Source organism: Taurulus bubalis, assembly GCF_910589615.1.
Source record: "Taurulus bubalis genome assembly, chromosome: 2".
Lineage (NCBI taxonomy): Eukaryota > Metazoa > Chordata > Actinopteri > Perciformes > Cottidae > Taurulus > Taurulus bubalis.
Genome location: NC_136590.1, coordinates 18,652,739 through 18,669,926, shown reverse-complemented (window position 1 = coordinate 18,669,926; position 17,188 = coordinate 18,652,739). Strand labels below are relative to the sequence as shown.

Below are 17,188 nucleotides of genomic sequence, written 5' to 3'. Positions count from 1 at the left end.
AGCTAAACATACTTTAAAGCTATTCAGAGAGAATGGTAGCTAATCCCGCACGAAAAAAAAACGCTACCCTTCTTTGGATAGCAATATATAAACGCTTTATAATGTATGTCACGAGTTACTCTCAGAAGTTTAGGAAACATGAAACGAAGCTGTAGAAAGCTGCTTTTGTTTTGAAAAGGAAAACAAGCAGGGTGCATCCGCTGGTGGTGCCCTATTGCAACATAGACAAACGTACAATAGTTCCGCTTTTTTTCTCCCCTTGTTTCCCCCAAAGCGCCTAATAACAAGATCCCCCTTGTGGCGAATGTTGATTCGTTGTTTCATGCAATTTAATATAATTTCTCTCATAGCTACTAACAAAATTAATTGAGGACTGGAAATATCAGAATATTGCTATATTGTGTCCATTTGTTCCCATATTTTCATCGGTTTAGAATCTCATTTCATGGTTCCATGGTGTAATGGTTAGCACTCTGGACTCTGAATCCAGCGATCCGAGTTCAAATCTCGGTGGAACCTGTCTTTTTATGTGTTTGTACCCGCCTTCACAAGTGTAAAGGCTGTATGCAAGCAGCATCAACTTCCTCGCCAAGCGTCGCTGAGCTTACAAGTAGCTCGTCATCCGACGTCAGTCCAACATGGCGCCTCATATAGCACGGCGGTGCTATTTACTATGTCGTCGTGCTGGAGAACATGTGATTGCACAGCATGAACAAATGAGGAATGTAGTAATGAAAGACGTTAACAACGCTTTGCAGCAGACTGTTGGTTACGCGACACGATGGACAGACACCGCACAGGTTAGTCAGCATGTTCATGGCTCAGAGCGGAGGAGCAAACGACAAGGAAGGTGTTTCATCGAAAATTGTATCCCAGTCAATATGTGTTCTTCTCTACCTGAACTTGAACCAACCCATGTCCCCAAACTATCTATTCTGTACGGAAGCGCATTGCATTCACTGGATAAAAAAAAAAATAGACCCCTTTTCTCGTAATTACGACATCCTGATCTCGTAATTACGACATCCTGACCTGATTACGAAAGGTGCCATACTGGCCACTGTATGGCATGTATGTGTACAGGCGTCTTCTTAGACGGTTCCGTTACCTTAGCTACTCCTTGGGGATCTAGGATTTTTAACAGGTGCCGCACAGTTCTTTGAGTCACTGTAGCATCCCCGGCAGAATTATAGTCTGGAGTCTTTAAGTGATGGTTCGTAAAGGTTTATTGAAGTCACCGTAAGAACTATGAAGAAAAACGGAAATAGCAGTTGGTTAGCTTAAGCTCTGACACAGACAAAAAACGTAACCATCTAAAACAATATTTTCTCAAAAAATGAACTTGATCAGGTGCAAACCTTGTGCCCATATCAGCCAGGTGCTAAACTAATACATCTGTAACCTTTTTATCACTGTTTTCCGTTGTTATGGCAACTTTTTCTTTCTGCCCGTTTCTTACTAACAACTTCCGTTTTTTGTACCCTTCAAAATAAGAGCGCAACCGGAAATGCACCGACTGCAGTAACAAAACGGACTAAAATAAAGAACAACAAAAAAGGAACAAACTATTACAATACTTTGAACTCTCAGAGGTCCGTTACAGTCACTACCAAACCAGATTGGATGCATTTTAAATGCATGAATTTGTATCCATGAAGCATCCCGTGTTGGTTCAACTGCTCCTGCAGAAACAGAGCGACATCCAGCACGTCAGACTGGGCTTTCCGCCTGAACAATCCTAACGCCTTGAGATGCCTGCGCAGTGTTGACATACTCAATTTAATACCATCCTCATTTTTCAGAAACATCAGTATTTCCCAGTGTCTCAAACCGAGAAGGTAATAATAGCAGATTCACTGCGATAGCGCCATCATTGCCACTGAGAGAGGATTTACAGACGTTTCCTTTTTCTTTATCTTTTCTCGTAATTACGAGATCAGGATGTCGTAATTACGAGAAAAGGGGTCTTTTTTTTTCATCCAGTGAATGCAATGCGCTTCCGTAATTCTGAGCTCATATTACAGTGTAAAAGTACTATGTCCGATGATGTATTTGACAGTACAATGGACTTAATTTCAAGGATGCACAGCAATAGATGTGCTTTATTTCCTATGTTTTCCAGGATGCACACGTGCACATTCCAGTGGGTAAATATGCAAATGTATTTTTTATTTTTTTTTAAAACATAAAAGAAAGTGTTTTTAATTCTATTTTTCAACAATAATACGTTTGTTCTCTCTCGGTTCTCAGATCGGCTGAAGGTGTCGTACAGCAGAAGCAGTGGTCCTGGTGGTCAGCATGTCAATAAAGGTTCTCAAAGTTAAACTTTCCTTCACGCACATATTTGGCCAAGTTGAATCCTGCTTCGTTTCAGTGCCTATTTATTTGTGTAATGACGTCTCAATCCGCAGTAAGCACAAAAGCAGAGGTTCGATTCCACGTGCTGACAGCCGACTGGATCCCAGAAGATATTCGACAGAATATCTTTGAAAAGGTTTTTTTTATTGTTTCCCAAATAAAATGTATGCACCTCACATTTACATCGACGTTCATCTTTTAATTTTCTCCTCAGGGATCATTACATTGCATTTGCAACAGAAAAACAGTGCAGTTAGTGTTTGAGGACCTCCCAAAACCAGCTTGATTTTGTTCTGAATCTGCAACCGTTAAGACCAACCGTGCACATTTTTCTGCCTCATAGAACAAAAACCGCATCACCAAGGCCGGGGAGCTGCTTGTGACCTCAGAGCTGAGCAGGAGTCAGCATAGAAACCTTTCCGATTGCGTACAGAAGATCGCTGCCATGCTGGCTGAGGCCAGCGAGAGGCCTCCCGAACCAACGGCAGAGGACGTGGCTCTCAGGGCAGCCAGGTATTCACCCAGCGGTGGAGCCACTGTCATAGCCACCTGGATCATAAGCTGTGTGTCTCTTGATGTGAAATGTGTTTTTTGTGCAGGTTAGAGAAGGGGAACACGGAGCGACTCAAACAGAAGAAGATCAATTCAGCTACCAAGAGGAGCAGAGTGGAGTTTGACTGATTTGACTGTTAACATGTCTACCTACCATGATTGTATTGTCATCATTTTGTACGTCCCGTGTTAATTATATTGTCTTTCATTTCCTGTACAATATAATAAGTAGAAACTTTTTTTTCTTACTAAATAACTGAAACAAAACAAGTAACAATTGTTTTTTAATAAACTACTGTGTTGACTGGTGTTAACTTGCGTTCTGCAAAGCAATGTCAGCTGTATTGCAACTGTTGACTTCCTTATCATACTCTAGAGCCGGCTTTTTTTTAATAGCTGTTAACTGAAGATTGTGATTGTATATATTTCTATATTGGAGGGGAAAAGATGGCTATGATAGCAGAAACTTATACTAGTGTATAGGTCTGTCTGTAGATAATACTTGGTCCAGTAGTCTTTGGAAATACAGGAATAAAGAAATAGTTGCTTAATGAATGTAAACATACAGAAATAAAGAATAAAAGAAAGAAAATTCTTTAATACATACATAAAATAAATGCTTAAATAAATTAATATGGAAATAAAAAAATGTAATGCATGTATATATATATTTATATATATATATATATATATATATATATATATATATATATATATATATATATATATATATATAATAAAGTAGGATTAAACAGGATTTAAAATAAAAATGTCAGAGAGGAGTTTCACTCAGAGTAAAAGACATAGCAGAGGATGGTTTCGATCCATCGACCTCTGGGTTATGGGCCCAGCACGCTTCCGCTGCGCCACTCTGCTCCCATGTGAATCTTGCAGCACAGAGAGGAATTGAAATCTCACATAATGCATATATAATGGCTGCTGTTTTGTTCGTTAGCTAGGTTAGTTACTAGGACTAAAGCGTTAGCTAACAAGGTTTGTCCACGCAATCTTAATGCACGTGACATTTGTGTTAATAACAATAGTTGTTATCTTGATGTACGTTATCAATGACTCATACGTAACTACATGAAAAAGGGAACGTTAGTTCAGTATACAATATACGAGTCTCAAAACGTCATTCAACGTCTGGGTTTGACGAGATACTGCCATAGACTACAACAGGATTGAACAGCTAGAGCACAAAGAGTAAAAGACGACCACGAAGGGACTCGAACCCTCAATCTTCTGATCCGAAGTCAGACGCCTTATCCATTAGGCCACGCGGTCGGAGTGACTGCAAATGATCAACGTTTGTTACAAAATCTAACAATCTGCCTACCTGTAACTTTGGAGGACGGAATATGACTTAAGTACCAATATATTTCATGCATTTATTAGTACGTCATCACCCTTCATAGTGATGGTAACAGTTCTCTTACATGTTGATTGTAGAAACAACCACTTGCTCTCAGGAACATCAAACATTTGATTGACCTGAAGCTGATCAGTGTGACAGCTACCTTTGTCATGTTTGGAAGTTTGCAGTATTGTAAGTAATTCTCAAGGACACATTTATTTATTTGTTGTGCTTTTAGCGATAGTATTCAAAATTCAAAATGATTGATAAAGTCATCAAATGTTGGGACTTTATTAATACATTGTCTGACGTGTAAATCAGTCTAAATATAGTTTCTTTTATCTGGAGTTACATGTGGTTCACCCAAAGAAAATAGTTAATATAAACACACCAGAACCTGTGTTTGAGCAACATCTTGCTGCTTTACTAGGAGTCTAAAGCGGCTCAAGAATTTAAGGCATGAAGGTTTGGTGTCACAGCACCTTTCAGACAAAGCTGCAATTCAAGGCTGTATGGCAAGGAAATGCATTACAGTTGTTGAGGGCTGTAAAGATCCATCTGATATCAGAAACGCATCCGATACTGACTAAAATAGCTGAATCAGGATTGGTGACGATATGGTATTGAATACCATTATTTAAAAAAAAGAACAATTCAGTAAATTTGTATCTATATTTATATTTTTTTGCCAATTCCAATCTCTTTATTCTCTCCAGATTAAAAGTAAAAGTCAGAATGGACAATGTCTGTGTAGGAGCATGATGGTCACTAGGTGGATATAAGTTGAGATGAATTTGCTTAAATTAACGACATATGTTGGAGGAAAAGCCAATGTTTTTTTAAGATGACCCCCACCCTTGTGTATTCCTTCCTTCCCCCCACTCAGGATCATTATATATATACACACACAGTACATACAACAACACAGGATGCACTTTATGCTTTATTAACAGGTTAAAGTAGGTTTTAGTTCAGTAATGACCAAAACTAATACCAGGGGAGGTTCAACTTTAATGGCAATATCTTAAATAATAATGCACACAATTTGAACTGGATAATAGAAGTAAAGCCAATAAATAGGTTTATTCTGACAATTTGTTAGTGACATTCAGGTATAGGCACTGAAAAAGTAAAAAAAAATCTGAAACATTCAAACGCAAATAAATACACAGAAACAATTTCATATTAGCTATTCTAAATATACAAAAGATGAGGCGTCAAACATGTCTAAGTGCAAAAGGTAAGACGTTACAGTAAAGACGCCTCACGAGCCTCTAGCAGACTCTGGTTTGGCCTTGTTTACGCTATGCTAACACACATTACTCCTTCCGTACGCTTGAATCCTTCTTAAAGACATGAGCGTTGCCCTCCAGGATTCGGATTTCAGTACCAGGTTGCGGGCAAACATCCATTTTTTTTTTAAACACATTAGCCAGAAACACAAGCGTCGCATCCCTTGGGTGTCGGCTTAGCCACATGTGAAAGGTATCAAGCTTGGCTGCGGCTTAAGCGAGCTGTAATAACATTCAATATAACAAAAAGGTTTCCACATGGAAAGTTACCCAGAAAAAAAGGCATAAGTACTGTATATTGTGAGAAAAGGTGCAACACGTTTGCAGGTTAGTATAATAGTTTGGTGTCAGACAAAACCCTGCTTTGAAGCCTTATACTGGTTGCAGTTCTGCTATACAGTGTGTCTGTCGAGCTATAATTAAAGGGAAAATATTCTCAACACTTATAGAAATACAAGAAAAGCTCCTTAGAATTATAATATCAGTTTCCAGCACAGAACCAGTTGAAAAGGGTCCCCCCCAAATAACAAAATAAACTGCATACGATGCAAAAAACATTATCTCGACTTCAGGATTTTTATATTCTGTATGACAAGTGTCCATAATGCCCAAGAAAAAGTGAAAATAACAATCTGCAGAGATTGTCTTTTGCAAGACAGCATCGTTTTAGTTTTTAGTGAGATCATCAATCTTAAAACAGAATTGTTCTAAAACTATAGTTTATACTGTAGCTATCACTCACTATTATTAATAAACAACGCTTCTTGTATCTCATTGAGCTATGATATTGTTGTCCCGGAGGGCTGGGTTGAAGACAATCTTCAGCACTCAAAGCGAGAGCTTGGATGGGAAAGGTATTTCCATTTTTTATACAAATGTGAGCACTTTGAATACAAGCACAAGTAGTAAAAGTAGTCATCACTCGTAGGCCTGTCAGGATAATTATATTATTGACTCGTACGATACACGGACATGACGTCAAGCATTTTTTTACGCAATCGACTCATTGTACGACATATGGACGAGGCCTTGAATATTTTTGGTGACCTCGATATTGACCGCTGTATTTGTAGACATAGGAATGTCACCAACACTTTTCGCCAGGCAATGCACACACATTGCATATTTTTTTGTAAATAGCGAGAGTCCATTTTATTGTTTTGGTCGTGTGGTTTTAGTATATTTTTAGTATTTAAATTTTTTTTCACATTCTAATTCCAGTGACCAAATGCTGTTTGAAAAGGTATACTTGCATTATTATGCTATCATTTTATATAACTTAAAATGGCGATAATATCGTTTATTGTAAAATTTCCTGGACAATATATCTTCCTACAAAAGAAATAATCGGGACAGGCCTAAACACGAGCTAAACACAGTTGAACACTTTGGGAAATACGCTTAAATGCTTTCTTAGCGTTCCATGAGAATATCGATGCCACACCAGTGGGTTTGCTCAATATGAAGCCACAGGTAGCAGCCAGTTAGCTTGCTCAGCGAAAGACAGAAAACGGGGGTAAACAGCTAGCCTGGCTATGTTCATAGCAAACAACATCTGCCTCTAAAGCGTCCTTATTATCACATTATATCTATATTTTTAAAAAGTAACTGCTGCTCCTTACCAGGTAATAGTCTGACCCGTACCCAAGCAAAACCACAACCGGTCATTGTCAAAAGAGGCAAGTAAGCTGCTTCCTGCTTTCAGTCTTTATGCTAAGCTAGGATAACCAGCCACTGGCTGTAGTTTTTAAATTGACTGTACGGACAGGAAGGTGGAATTAACATTTTGAACAAACTGACAGGAAGAAATCTAGTCCTCCAAATTTCCTCCAATCTCTAGATAAACGGGCGAGGCACACAGCGAATATCCGGTAGCAAGGTCTCACACAGGAAACGGTTTCAAGACAGCAATGTTCTCCGCACTGAAGGATCTGCTTAAAGCGCTGTCCGATAGTGTAGCGGTAAACGACGTGAGAGGAGCTTTATTGGCCACCTCAAGTTCATTCTTGAGACGGACAGCACTGTGGCCTGAGAGGATCCCCCATTCAGATCTTTGTCTTTCTAACTGTAGTTATGCAGATGTTAGTAGAGTCCATTATAATAAACGCAAAAGATACAGATTCATGTTAGTGTATTATTTTGATTTCCCATCTTGTTTTCATCGGAAATGATTTTCTAGCGTTATCTTGTGAAGCTTTGACGTCCAGTGCACATGTGAGGCTCAAGGGAGGAATACTGCTGTTATTGTGTTATTGTGGTTGATGCCGACAGAGGTCAGGCAGTGAAGCCAGTATATTTAGAATGAACACTGAGTAGGAGAATATGAGGGCTGAACTCAATCTAGTGCTTAACTAAATTTGTTCAAGTTTCATATATGACTGAATTCTGCGAAGCTTTTCCGAATTGATCACATGCAAATCAGATTCTTGTGGAAGGTTGGATGACAACGCGTGCTCCAATTTGACCTCAATTAATCGGAGCTGCACTTGAATGTAGCACCCTCTAAAAGACTGTTTACATCAAGCCCCCTGTTCACAAACTCCTGCACTGAGAAAGCGCATTGTCGTCCTTTCATTGAGCCAACCAGCGTACCGTTTACTGTTTACTGGACTTGCTGGATTTGCCGGATTTGCTGGCCTTGGCGGCTTTGGTAGCTTTGATGTCCAGCTTGGTCTTCTGGATACGGGAGAAGATCTCTTTAAAAAGCGCTTTGTACTCTGGAGTGTTCTGGCCCAGCCTCTTGTCCACCGCATCCACCTGCTTGCTGATGCTCTCGATGGCCTCGGGGGTGGAGGGCGACTGGGTCGGGGACGGCGGAGGCGCCGGGGTGGGGCCCATGGCGCAGTCTTTCATGGACGGGTCTCGGGAGACGGGTCTGGAAGTCTGGACACCTGCGTGACACAGGCTCTCCTCGTGGCGGCGACACTTCCCCAGCAGCTCCTCGTACTTCTCCAGCAGGGCGTGGTACTGCTCGTCAACCTCCCTGAGGATGGACATCCCCCTCTTACGCACGCTGTTGGCGTGAAGGGCGTAGCTGCCCCTCCGACGGCCGGAGGCGTCGCGGGCCACGATGGCGTTGAGCGCTGTGTCGCTGCAGCTCTTCCTCACCGGGCTGGACTCAGGGAGGGACTCCCCTCCGACGCCTCTCCCGCCCTCGGCCTCCTCCCTCACGCCCCCTCCCGTCTCGCCGACCTCGACTTCCAGGAACGAGTCGGTCTCTGGGGTGCTGTTGAGGACCGTCTGGGTGAGAGCCACGCCATCGTCCTCGCTGCTCAGAAGGTAGGTCCGAGCCCGACGCAGCTGCTGCAGCTCCTGGAGCTCCACCTCCAGCTCCCGTACCCTCGCCTGGCAGCTCTCAGCATCCTACAAGCAAAGACAATAGAAGAGAAAAAAAGATTGTAGCTTATAATAATTATCTGATAAAAATCTGAATATTCTTCTGGGGTGTAATTTTGTACATAAATTATACATTAATTAAGGGGTGACACCCCAGCTGAATAGGTTGAAACTATTTAACTAATTGATACCACCATGAAACTTCAACAGTTGATTATTCACATTAAGACAATTGTTTTATTGATGTTAGGTTTAATTATGCATATGAAGTCTAATGTTAACTTTTTTTTAATTTACTAGAAACCAACATAAATAGACAAAGTAGTAAAATAAACACCTAAATGTGTATTTTGGATGTTTTATTTCTACTAGTCTGAACATTTAAACCAACATCTCAAAATTGACCAGTGCATGAAAACAACTAACGGTGTCCCCACCTGCACCCGTGTCTGCAGGCGGGAGAAGTCTCCGAGGAGGAGGTTGCACTCCCTCTCCACCCCCTCCCTGCGACCCCTCTCGGTCCGGGCGGCCGCTCTCAGAGCCGACACCGCCTCCCTCAGGTGCTGGTTCTCCTCTTCAAACGGTGGACGCTTCACGTCCACCGTAAAGCTCTCGGCCCGGCCCACCACAAACTCGTCCTCATACCTGACACAAAAAAATATATCACAGGCAGTGTTTTTCATTGTTGCGAAGATGACTTGCTACTACGGGGGAAGGAGGGGTTGGCAAGTACCTGGGTGCCGTGCAAAGCTCCCTCAGGCAAGGGAAGGAGTGGATGGTCTTGCGTCGCTCCCTCTTCTCCCTCCTGACTCGGAGCTGCTCCATGGAGCGAAGCTGTTCCACCTGCCCTGAGAGAGACTCCACCTGGTTCTGCAGAGCCTCGATGGTCCCCGTTAACCTGTTTTCCATGGGGCAGGGGAAGGGGTGAGAAAAGGGTACGAAAAGGGAGGAGGGTGAAGCAGTGGAGGTGGTAGAAAAACCTCCAGGTCCCACTCACGTCTCTATCTTCTGCTGCGAGCCCCGGCTGTCCGTCACCAGCGTGTGGTTTGTGCGCTCCAGCTCTCGGGCCGTCCCGTCCAGCTGCTCGTACACTTTGGCGTGCTGCTCGTTCATGTCCCGGAGAACCTCCAGCTGCTTGGACAGGTACTGTGGGACGGACGAGTTGACACTTTATAATTCAATCTATTCATTGGTTAGTTATTTATAAAACTTACTCAATTCAACAGATGGATTTCCATTCGGCAGATTTTTTATTATCAAATCAAAACATAAATCTGCTAGTCTTGCACCGCCCCACAATACTCTACTACTACAAAAAAAGAATGTGACGATAGATACGAAATACGATAGATACGAAATAATTTCGAAAAATATCTTTTCTATTTACGGTTCTGCATACTTTACCGGGTTTTGAAACGTTAACGCCCCTTCAACCATTCGAAAATAGCCGTGACGTTATGTTACCAAAGCAGCCAAAATGTAAGGTTATGAATAATGTGAACCCAAGCACTAGCTGAGTCAGCATCAGTTTGAAAATACCTGAAAGGGTAAGTTTGAGATTTTACAAAATATAATAGTATAAGGAATCACTGGAAAGCTACAGAATGTTAAAATCAATTCAATAATAACAATGGACCCATCCTTTAACTGTAATTTACTTATTCATTAAATTCATGGCTCAGGCAGGTTCTTAACGAGTGAGAAATTATTTCCCGGCTGAATCTTTCATACCTCGATCTCTTGCACTTGCTCTTCATTCGTGATGTACATCTGCTGCAAGGAATCCTCCAGCTCTTTGTTCCTCTCCAGCAGAGTTTTTCCCAGCTCCGCTGCCAAGTGGAGGTCTAGAAATCAGAAGGAGATCGAGAGAGAGATGGACAAATAAGTAACGAGTGCAGACCGAGAGACGAGGATTTAGCAAGACGGATACAAAGCGAGAAAGTTGAGGATTGGGGAAAAGAAGGCCAGGAAAGGAAGGGTGGACAAAGACAATGGGATAAATTATGAGTGTGTGTGATAGGAAATGATACAAGGAAGAAAACAAATCTACTCTCACAGAAGAAGGTCGCCTGCAGCCGCACAATTTAGATTGAGATGGAGCGACGTTCTATTTTAGGCAAGGTTATAACCGGGTCAGGAAAAGAATGACTATAGGGTCCATCACATTGTCTCAGTCTGCACTGGACCAGTTCCAATATACAGAGAGCCTCCCTGCAGGTCCTCTGCTCTCCGCTGACTGAATATGAAGGTCGCAGCCAAGATTATTTGAAGAGACCCCTTTCCGCTGAGATTGGGACAGAAATAGCCTTAAAAAAGAGATTTTGCCGGTCCGTCCAATTTACATTTAGAGTAATAATAGTTAGTTGATCTAAAAAAGAACACCAGCCACTGTTCTTACCTTATTGCACCCCACTCCACGATTTGTATTTGTGCTTGCAGACCGTTATAGCGCCTCGAAAAGGCACTGCCGTCGTTCTCCATTCCAACTGTGCTCTGAATCAGCAGTATTGATGGCCCACATTGTCGGGTCTGAGTCAGCGAGACGTGGGGACGTTTGCGACCTCTCAGAAAGAGAGCCGGGAACTAAACTGATCAGTAGAGAGAAATTGCAGTACTGAAATGCCAAAGGTTTAAGGTAGTTTAGAAATATTTGTATGCGTTTATGTAAATAAATGTATTGATTAAATTATGGACTTATATATTGTATTATACCTCAAATATACTGGGTTTAGCCTTAAATATCTGTCAATCAGTCGCGACTATTTTTCAGTGGCACGTGGCAGTCCCGTCCTCGCCTCCTTCTATTAGACTAATGAGTAGCAAGCTAGCAGGCGGTTGCCAACGGCTCCATATGGACTAATTAACACATTTCCCTTTGTGCTGATACCGGAAATTAATTCCTGTGGGGCCCTAGTGTCAGCTGCTCTGGATTTATTCTTTGTATTTTCGCTTTTTTACCTAACTTCTTATCGAAGTCCTTGCGTCTTATCGGTTTGTATCTCCATCATTAGATGCACTACATGCACCAGGGAATACATACGGGATGTCTGATTGGCAGAAATTTCAACCTCATTTTACAACCTCATTTTACTTCACCTGAAAGAGTTTACTCAGTTGCCAGAGCTGCCTCAGTTGTCATCCTGTGCATGATATAGAGAAGACACTCCATAAAAAAACTGGTATGCTGAATCTTGAACTGGGATTGTAAGCATTTCTTTTTTTCAGTAAAAAATCCTGAGACCCACCGGAACAGGAAGTGATTTGTTTTGCAATACAATGGGGAAGAATTGTGTAGCGAGCATAAAACCTAGTTTATGGTTCTCCGTCACGCCGACGTGACGCCGTCGTTGAGCATTCGAAGTTCTGCGTCGAGGGACGGTGTTGCTCTGCAATTAACCGCCATGCCGCCAGGGAGGTGTGGCTGTGTGGTTTCAGGGGTTATAGCCGAATTCCGGTCACAATAAACAATGGCGACCAAGTTGGAGCGGCTGGAGCTCATCAATATTGAAGAGCAAATGCTTATATTGCAAATGTTGAAGCGCAGGCGACAGAGAAGACGTTTGCGGAGGTGGTCTGTACGACCACTAAACGGTCGAGGCTGGGAAAAAGCAACTGCCGGAAATTACGTTCTGAGCGGACCAATCACAGCGCTTGCAGTCCGCGTCAACGCGACGCGTAGTTAGGATTTTTTGGAGGTGCGCATCAGGCTACGGCGTAGGGGTCTGCGTCGACGGCGTACCTGACGGAGAACCATAAACTAGGCTTAAGCGTTGATGGCTTAACCGTCTTTTTTCTTCTCTTATTATGTTTGTTGTGACTGTCAAATTCCTTGTATGTAAAAAACCTACATGGCAAGAGACCCGTTTCATAACATAAAAAACACTGAATTCTGAAAATAGCCCAGTACACATCATGGACGGTATAACAGTCTGGCCAGCATTCCTCTTATGAATACACTAGAAAATATGCTACTAGTTATATAAGCAAAAGCTGAAGACCTCTGAAAAACTCTTCCAATCATATCCAGCCATGGGCCAATTCCGACAAATCTAAAAGCAAGCCCACCAAGAAAACCGAACAACCCAGACCCCGTGTCACTGTCCACATCCAGCGGGCAGAGAGGGAGCTCAGTGACAAGAGAATGGCCGGAGAACACAAAGGTGAAAGCGGGAGAGGGGAAGAGAGCCGATCGATACCACTCAGTGCACTAGCAAATGACTTAGCGAGTCAGGCGGCTGTCTGCTCGCTCCACACAGACCATGAGGCTGGGCCCTCACAAGCTCCGGCGTAATCGCATCATGTGTGACAAATACATTTCCCTAAAATGGTTTGTGTGTTCAAAAGAAAATCGGTTGCACTCCTGAACGCATTGGCCAACCAGCTCCCGAACAACCACTGAACATGTAGACATATCCGGTAACGTGCTGTGCGTGGGCGGTCTCTTCCACAGGCAGTGTTGTTTCGGGAGGTGCGTGTCTCCCATGAGATTTGTTGGAATGTAGGGAACAGGACCTCTCCTTTTTCTCTTGTCCTGTGTTGAAGACCCCGGCTTCTAAAAGAAAGTGGGTTCCAGAAACATCCATCAGCTTAGAAATTAATTATTTAGTGCAATGACGGACTGCTTTTCTGTCTAGGAACTGCACTAACGTGTTATTTGCCAAAGCAGCAGATTCTAGCAACATTCTTAAGGTCAAAACCGGCATCTTTGTTCTTTAATATTCTGTTCTTGGGTGGGCGTAAACAACACGTAACAAGAGCTTTAACTAGTGTCTCATCAGATGCAAGTCAAGCCAACAAGCCTCCTGTCTCAGCTGGTACAGGGCCACGCAGTTCCCTCTTGGACTTGGGCCAGTAGAGGCTCTGGCTAACACACAATAGGCCCAAGCAAAAATGACATGTTTTCCTGTTTTCCTGCTGAAATGTGAGCTACATCGTTACCTCGCTTAGACTAGACAAGGCTTGCTTTCCAAGCTTTCCAAGTGTGACATCTGCTAAATTTTCCACACGAACGAAGCGCTTTATTCTCAAATGACTTCAAGGAAGAGTTGAACATTTCTGGACATAAAGATGTGACGATACGTGTGAAGATGTAAGGCTTTGATAGGTGAGCTCTGGAGGTGCTGCGAGGCCGATTGCCTCAAAAATGTGTCAACCAGTTTTGGTAGATTGAGAATGAATGCCGAGCACGACATATAAGACGAGTCCAAGAAGATCTCTTCAAATGTCTTGTTTTTGTTCAACTAGAAGTCACAGACCTAGATATATTCAAATTATTAAAAATGTGAACATTAATATATAAATTGAGGTTGTTTTGGTCCTAATCGACTCAGATTTCATTAGTCGATTGGTGTTTTTCATGCTCTTTTTCAGACTTATATCTGATTTAGGATTCAAGCCTTAAAGTGGTGCTTTTGTGCGAGTCTTTGTGGAGAAGTTGTCGGTCAAATCAAGTAATCGATCAGTCGATAAAGCCGTGTGAGTGTAAGTCGACTACGAATTCCCTTTGGTCGAGGACGGCCCTCAAACAATGAGCAAAACAGCTGCCGATCATTTCATCGAATTTCTGCTCCACAGTATTTTAAATAAAAAGGTGCAACTCTCTTCATTCTTCCACGTTTCCTCATTAAGCCTCAAGCCTTTTTTCTCTCGCACAGCACTCAGGTCAGACTGCTTAGACTGCTCAGCCTGCCAGCGGCTCTGGCACGACGATATCTCTCTCGCCCTCGCTCTTTCTCTCTGAAGGATTCGTGGCATCCTGAAATGTCGCACAACAACAAAACATGAGCTCTGCTCCGAGAGGTCTGACATCCCCTCTGATCCCGCCGGACACAAAGCTCTCTGTGTGGACCTGAAGGCACACATGAAGGCCCCGCTCTCCTCTTTTTTTTACACCAGCCATTTTGACCTTTATGAAAGTGTTTCCCTGTCTGTTGCCGTCTCTCTTTTACTCGTTCCTCCTCGGTAAAATAAAGACGAGCGAAGATCCATGTTTTTTTTATCCTCGGGTCCAGTGATGTCAGACAAAGAAATTGACTAACAAATACATTATGTCATGATTGCAGGTGCTTATATTATGTATTCAAAATTAACTGCATCAGCATCCTATATAATAATATAAAAATAAAATAAATAAAAATAATAATTCCGTTATAATTACTTGCCAGGAGGACAAGAGATTGAGAGATGAAGGGAGACAGGAAATGGAATGAACGGGGAAGAAGACAGCGAGGAGTTTTTGTCTGTGATCGGACTTAAAAAAAAAAAATGCCATATCAGCATGAGAGGGATTCCAATCTTTTTTCTTTTTCTTTTTAAATCATATTTAATATGTTGCTAAATTGGCAGACGAATGTGTCAACAGATGTTCAGAGCATAGCGAGATATAAACTGTGTCCTCATCCAAAAAGTACTTTCCAGTGCGTGACTGGCTGTTATTAGTTCCCCTCATGTGGAACCTAAACAGTCCTTGTCTATATGTGGAAATTGGCTGACACCAAGTCCATCTGGAATAACATATACGTGATTAAATGTGTAGGTTTTTTTTTAATCAATACTGAAAACATACAACTTAAAGAGTTATAGCATGATCAGTTGACTGGTCCTCAGACTGTTTTCATATATTCAAATATGAATGACATGAATGACCAAGTTGTTTGTCGATGATGGATTCAGTCGTGTCACTGTGACCGCATACAGCACGTGGCCTTAATGACAAGATCAAGCCGGCTAATTAGATGGCTCTGAATTAGGTTAGTTAGACAAAAACTGAACAGCAAACCCTTAGTGGGTTCTTTTTTTCCTCTTCTTTTTGTCTTAACATTAGTAAATGTAACATTAAAACGAGACATTTCTAGAAAACTGTGATGAGCATTTTGCATGTTTAAAAATCCTTATCTCACACCGCTTTAATATTATTGCTCATTTTGAGCATCCTGGCTTTATGTCAGCCTAAAATGATGAATAATGAATACATGACAGAGAGTCTAAGCCATCTGGTTATAATTAGGCTGTGTATTATGGCATTGTGACATTTAATAATAAAATATCAGGTGGAAATGTCCATCAGAGCCCAAGCCAACATGTGCAATGATACAAAACAGATAAAAGGCAGCAATTTGAGAAGCTGGAAGCAGTTGCTTTATAAACAAACAATTGATGATTTAAAGAAAAATCCTCCTTTTGTGAAATTAAGTAATGTTTGAACCTCCATTAGCTACAGCCCTGATAACATTGTCATTGAGAGTCCAACACTGTCTGATGCTGACAGCAATAGCAGGCCCCCGTTTGGCATGCTGTCAATGCATTGTTGTCAAAGGAGCACAGCTCGCTCCTCACAAACTACTTGAAATGCAGGAAAGACTTGTACAAAATAAAAAGAAGAAGAAAAAAGAGAGCCTTTGTTAAATGGAGGCCAGCTAGCTAACCGGCCAGCAGCTGACGGAGATGATGCTGCGGCCAGGGAAGGATGGTGTCCCGTCTTACCCTGCTCCAGGTCCTGTTGGTCGTACCACGGCTCTTCCTCTTCAGTCACGAATTCCTCCATTCCCCCTGAGTTTAGCATGGGTGACCCCCACACCCGCCTTCTCCTCCTGAAGCCGGGGGAACCCGCAGAAACAAGCCGCTCCGTCTGGAACAAAAGAGCTTCTCCGGGGTCGCTCCTTCAAGCTGGAGAGCTGCGCACGAGCCTCTTCGCTCGGCAAGGGACGGGCAGTGTTGAGGCTCTACGTGCTCTCTCTCTCTCTCTCTCTCTCTCTCTCTCTCTCTCTCTCTCTCTCTCTCTCTCTCTCTCTCTCTCTCTCTCTCTCCTCTATGCTTCCTCGGTCACTCCCGCCTCTCTCCATCTCATCCCCCCACCTCCTACAGACGTGGCAGCGATGTTTCAACCGCACTTCCTTTTCTCCCCGTTATCAGCAAAGGCACACTCGCGATGCCTTCACGTGCCGCTCGCGAGCTGCGAATGTTTTGCTTTGTCGCCATTCTACTAGCTTTCTGTCAAGCGCGCCTGCTACATGACTCCACGTAAAGACGGCATGACGCCATTCATTTAGACACACTAATTATAAACACACACGATCAAGTCTAACCCAACATTATATTAACGAGTCTCAAATATCGTATTGCATCTAAATGTTACATTACCTCATATATTTGACTTGGAGCCAGCGGTGGAAGAAGACGTACTCCCTCTTACTTAAGTAAAAGTGCAAAAGTATTTTTCTAAATATACTGCTACTACCAAAAGTAAAAGTACGTATTATTTCAGAATAATGCATTTTACTGTATTATAATTATT

General features: G+C 42.4%; 2 protein-coding genes across 2 annotated transcripts; one reads left to right on the top strand and one right to left on the bottom strand.

Annotated features, from left to right (window-relative positions):
* Nucleotides 1-638: 638 nt before the first annotated feature.
* Nucleotides 639-3,510, top strand: mrpl58 (mitochondrial ribosomal protein L58; the record flags this gene model as incomplete). Its single annotated transcript, XM_079237481.1, has 6 exons — nucleotides 639-800; nucleotides 2,123-2,147; nucleotides 2,251-2,310; nucleotides 2,412-2,494; nucleotides 2,702-2,871; nucleotides 2,958-3,510. The coding sequence occupies 6 exons, from the start codon at nucleotides 639-641 to the stop codon at nucleotides 3,037-3,039; spliced, it is 582 nt and encodes a 193-aa protein (XP_079093607.1). The 3' UTR covers nucleotides 3,040-3,510.
* Nucleotides 3,511-8,154: 4,644 nt separating this feature from the next.
* On the bottom strand, nucleotides 8,155-16,456 carry LOC306733113 (cerebellar degeneration-related protein 2-like; the record flags this gene model as incomplete). The annotated part of the gene is made up of 6 exons (XM_079214307.1): nucleotides 8,155-8,922; nucleotides 9,333-9,540; nucleotides 9,629-9,793; nucleotides 9,893-10,041; nucleotides 10,627-10,739; nucleotides 16,378-16,456. The coding sequence occupies 6 exons, from the start codon at nucleotides 16,454-16,456 to the stop codon at nucleotides 8,155-8,157; spliced, it is 1,482 nt and encodes a 493-aa protein (XP_079070433.1).
* Nucleotides 16,457-17,188: the final 732 nt, after the last annotated feature.